The sequence below is a fragment of the Chinchilla lanigera genome, unplaced genomic scaffold (assembly GCF_000276665.1).
Source record: "Chinchilla lanigera isolate Chin_1 unplaced genomic scaffold, ChiLan1.0 scaffold00043, whole genome shotgun sequence".
Lineage (NCBI taxonomy): Eukaryota > Metazoa > Chordata > Mammalia > Rodentia > Chinchillidae > Chinchilla > Chinchilla lanigera.
The window spans coordinates 94,031-99,367 of NW_004955444.1; the positions used below are offsets into that span (position 1 = coordinate 94,031).

General features: G+C 37.0%; 1 protein-coding gene across 3 annotated transcripts in view; it reads left to right on the plus strand.

Moving 5' to 3' along the window:
- Positions 1–4,018, plus strand: part of Fabp12 (fatty acid binding protein 12) — a 7,909-nt gene extending 3,891 nt beyond the window's left edge. For 2 of the 3 annotated variants that reach the window (XM_005392052.1, XM_005392051.1), the window contains exons 3-5: positions 365–537; positions 2,054–2,155; positions 3,626–4,018. In XM_005392052.1, coding sequence (XP_005392109.1) covers positions 365–537; positions 2,054–2,155; positions 3,626–3,691 — 341 coding nt within the window. In that variant the 3' untranslated portion in view covers positions 3,692–4,018. Of the gene's footprint in view, positions 1–364; positions 538–2,053; positions 2,156–2,269; positions 2,667–3,625 lie in introns of those variants that run through there. The other variant, XM_005392053.1, reaches the window with a different exon arrangement.
- Positions 4,019–5,337: the final 1,319 nt, after the last annotated feature.

Below are 5,337 nucleotides of genomic sequence, written 5' to 3' on the forward strand. Positions count from 1 at the left end.
ATGAAGAGTTAAAGACCTGGAAGACTCTATACCAAATATTTTATTTGTATGTGAAAAGGGTATATTTTTAAAATAGATGATTTATAGCTTTAATTAGATTTTCAAAGGAGTGCACAAATCTAAAAGATTAATAATGTCTGCACTAGAGAAACAAGACAGTCACAAATAAAAACTGGACACTTTTTTCTGTCAAAAAATAGTCCATTTTACTATATAATGGTGGAACTACTAGTATGAGATAGTTGAATTCATGCAGCATTAAATCTCTGTAAAAAATCTCCTCCATGCAAGAAATTATACAAAGCATGTGAGTTCTCTGAGCCAACAATAGGTTTAGCTATTTGTCCATTCATCTGGTTTCTAGGAATAGGAAGAGCCAGTAGGAAACTGGGCTGTCTGTCAAAACCCACTGTGACCATTAGAATAAATGGAGATGTGATTACCATAAAAACCAAGAGCATCTTTAAAAATAACGAGATCTCCTTTAAACTTGGTGAAGAGTTTGAAGAAACCACACCAGCTGGCCATAAAAGCAAGGTGAGGTGTACAATTGTCTTTTGGGTAACTTTCATCAAGGTTAATTAGAAATTTTTCCAAGTTAGCAATAATAGCAAACACTTCTGCCTAAAACCTAAGTCTGAAGATACTGAGCATTAGCATACGTTGAAATCTCCCGGGATGCTTGTGGAAAGTGCTTACTGCTCACTTCCAGACCTCAGGGCACTGAAGTCTAGGGTGGGCACTTGAAAACTGCATTTTTAACAATTTTGACTCAAATACTTAGCAGGCCACATTTTGAGAATCATTTTTAAAGATAATATTTAGTCCTCCCAGAAACAAAAGTTCTCTCTTCCTACACACAGAAGTATGATGAATACAGCCTGTGTCAGCTGGTATAGGCAATGTGATGCCTCCATTACAGATGAGTCAGAAGGTCTCAGTGATTTAACACAATGGGGAATTATTTCTAGCTCAATGCACAGGCAATGTTGGGGGTGGAATTGAGGTGGTCTGTGTGTGTGGAGGGTGGACAGGATTTCTGTCCCTCTTAATCTCTTAAGGATCCAGGCCAAAGAAGTTTTAGCTACCTGGTAACTGACTTACAGTCTCCTGGGGACAATAAGACAGGGAAGGAAAAAGAGAGAGAGAGAGAGGGAGGGAGAGAGAGGGAGAGAGACAGAGAGTGACAAAAAGAGACAGCAAGAGAGGGAGAGCGAAAGACTGAGCTTTTTATTATCTCAGTTTGAAAGTAACACATTCAGCTTTCATTCAGATCTCATGGGCTCCAACTGCAACACATCAGTTTATAGTCCATATTTTATTTCTAATTTGTTTATTGTTTATCACTTGTTTCCTCATTCCACAAGGAAAATAATGCAAAGACATTATTTCTCATTTGTATCACAGATTCCAGTGCTTGGTACATAATAGGTGTTCCGTAAATACTCAGTGTTTGAATGAATGTACTAAATAGGGGATTGTTGTTTTCAATGGAGGGAAGTATCCTAAAAAATGGACCTATTGCAGTATATCATGTGAAAAGATAGCTACTTATAAATATGATTCCTCATATTTGTGTACAATATAAAATAAAAGAATTTTGGCAAAAAATATTTTAAAATTATGTCTGTTCTTGTTTAAAAAAAAACCTACTCTAACAAAAAAATATCATTTGGGTAGGAAGATAAGACTTTTCTCCTTAGGCTTTAACAATGGGAGTTTGAATTAGCTCATGTATATTTTTAAAGTTGAAACTTACCTGTGATTCTTTACTCAAAAGATAATACCTTACATATATGACAAACAATAAAAAGAAAGTTTCACTTACTTTTGAAGTTATTATATCTTTACTGTTGTAAAACTCTCCTCTCACCAGAAGAATCAGCCCACAAATTGACTGACTGCTGAAAAACTCTGAAAGTAAGTGGGACTATAAATACCATCCTGGAACTACCTGAGAGCATCATAATAGCTGAAAAAATTTGACACCTGATAAAATGTTAGTGCTCAAATGTGATGACCTGATGTGAATTAGTTCTGGTCTGTTTTCCAGAGCATCATAACCTTAGACAATGACTCCTTGGTTCAAGTTCAGGACTGGGATGGCAAAGAAGCCACTATCCGAAGAAAGCTGGTGGATGGGAAGATGGTAGTGGTAAGTGAGCTGTTTCTCACTATTCTTTCCACTATTGCAAAACCTAATATAAAATCACGTCAGTAACTTGTTTTGAAAGAATAAAAATGAATGCTATTTTTCTCTTACTTTAAGGGGTTGACAGCAAACATTGGCAGACAAATGCGTCATCATAAAAGTTGCCAAATGTGTGTGAACTGAGGAACTAAACAACTAAAGAGAATAAATAATTCTTCAACTCATGCATGAACAAAAATAAGCATGTGTTTGTCAGCAAAGGTTTCAACAGGGACTGAGGGCTGTTGCCAGTCCTTCACCATTGACCAGGATTAACCTCTCACTATTTCACCAAATCAGCACCGAACAAAAGCACAAGAAGGAAGTCTGAACTAGGGATAAGAAAGAGAAAGGCTGTTTTGTTGGTGTGTGGATGGGTTAACATAAGTAAGAAATGACACTGACTTGTTACCACATTCCCACATCTTCTTGTGTTACTTACCAAATCCTCAATAATCCTTTGCAGTAAAATTTATTAGCCCATTTAACAGGTGAGGAAACTAAGATTCAGACATTGACTTTTCTAGGGGTAGAAAAGTAGAAAAATGTGCTAATGTTGGGATTATAATCCAGCTGGCTTAATTTCAAAATTCATACATTTTTGAGTCTCTTCTGCTCTCCTTCAGTGAAGAGTAGAAGAAAAAGTGTCAGCAGTTCTCCTCCCAAATCCCACCGGCACCACAATTAATAAAATGGTAATTTTGGACATAACACATAATCAGAGGAAAAATGCAAGATTTATATGGCAATAACAAAAATATCTGTATTTCTTAACATAGAGATTTTTACTTTCTACAGAGAAGAGCATATTTTATTCCTTGAAACATTAAAAGAGGAGAACTAAGAATGATTTTATTCTTTCTTATAGTAACATTGGCTAATATAATGCCAGATAATTAAATAATTCAAAGAATAGCCAATAAATAAGCAGTTCATTAGGAAGAGCACTAGATGCAGAATCTGTGGACGTGGCTTTCTATCCCTGCCACTCAGCATCATGTGACTTTGGAATGTCATCTATCCCCTCCAAAATTCAGATTCCTTACTGAAATGTATAGATAATATCGTCATGGTAGGTTTTCCAAGAGAATTAAATTTCATCATGTACACATATCAGTTCTCTGAAAAGTGTAAGATATTACATTAATTTAACAGTATTATTCTTTGAAAAGATAAAGTATATGAAATAGCAAAAATGCTTCAACATGGGCATTTAAAGTATTTCAATGAAAACCTCAGACTACAAATTATATGCCTTGCTTTTTATACATATACAAATATATACTAAATATGCCACTTATGTACCATATGAATCATATTTATCGGTATTTTCTTCTCAAGATTTTCAGAAAATGTCATGCACATGATTTATATCTTCCTACATGTCAGTTTCATCAGCAATACGAAGTACCTCATTCTTCTTTTGTTTTCTAGGAAAGCTCCGTGAACAATGTTATCTGCACACGGACATATGAGAGAGTACAAACAACCTCAATTTGAAGGTCTTGGCACTGTCAAACTTGTGACCCAAACTGCTGAGGCTGCTGGAATGAAACTCCAAAGCGAAATATTATGACTGCTAATAGGAGAGAACCGTATCAACAGTTTTGGTTGCTGTTCATTAAGTGTGCCTACATGATATAGTACCTTGACGTTGGCAGTGATGAGAAACTATCATGTAGATCCACTCTGTGGAGGCCCAGGAGTGCACATTGAGATAGACACTTCAAACTGATTTTCTTCTTGCTGGGCACATTGCCTTAATTCTTCATATTCAACACTATTTGAGAAAGTGGTATTAATTTAAATAAACTGCTTAAGACATAATACACCTCACAGGCTGCACTAGAGTTGTACATGAAAGGAAGAGGTTTACAATGAAGGTGATAACAGACACTCTAAATATAATACCGAACTGTTGTCACAGAGAGTGCTATGACCTCTTCCACTATCACTGAAAGCCACCAGCGCGGAGAGTGCTCTGTTTAATTTGCACCAGATCTCATGCAGTGTTAGGCCAGGGAGGGATTTTAGAAACCTAGAGGATTGGTCCCTTTATATTAAAAATGGGAAACAGGCCCTAATCAGTTAATTATACTTCAATCTCAGTGATCTAAGAAGGAACTGAAATTCCTCATTACTAATCTCATAAGTATAACAAAGTGAGTTTAGGTTGAAACAGGAAGAATCAGGTTTACAATGTCTGACCATGAATCAGGGTAACACTGCATCAACTAATGACTAAAACAAGCCTCCTGCTGTCTTCATATGAGTGACAGGGTGCCACAGCTTAGTCTAGGTGAGAACACAGTGTCTGGCTACTTGAACTTGTAATTTCTCACTGCTTATTTGTGTGAAATGATGTATAAGGGATCTTGGTATTCTGGTGAAGTGAAAGACACACTTATTTATTTCCTTATCTGCTAAAGTGATGAAGATGGCCATGAAAAGGAAAGGAAGACATTTGTCTCCCAAACTGCACAGGCAGGACAGAGGGGATTCCAGCAGAGGCTGACAGAGCTGCTTTCCTGAAGCCCTGTATGTGGTTCTGGACATGAGCAGCTGTGATAAGGACCCCAGTAACAGCTTTATCTTGCTGCACATTACCCCCATCAGAACTGAGCTCAGATTTGCTTGGACGTCCCCAAAGTCAGAAGCTATGGGAATTTCCAGAAATGGTCCTTCAGTTTTGCCATTAGGGTGAGTTGCCTGCTGTGGTAATGAAAATACACACTGCCAGTAGGGACTCAGTGTGAGAAACTTGCAGTAAAGGGATAGTTCTTGAATTCCATGGGAACACAAGAGAAATATCCTGATCATTCTACGGAACACTGGGTGGACAAGAGCTGATAGTAGGGTGGACTTTAAAAAGTTGCACGGCCAAGTGCAAGCAAAAGTGTACATTTGCGTGTTAATAAATATGATCTTATTTGTCAATAATCTGGTAAGCTGTAGAGATATCTGGATACTCAAAATGCACACAATATAATAGCAACTAAAGACTTTCAGTAGAGCTGAGCAGTTTGTCTACCTTCTTTCCACTTCCTTCATTGAGTTGAGAATCACTAAAATAGAAAGTCATTCACTGTGATTAATGGAATTGCATATGTATGTACCTCAGGCGTGGTGGGGCAACTATCTAAAAC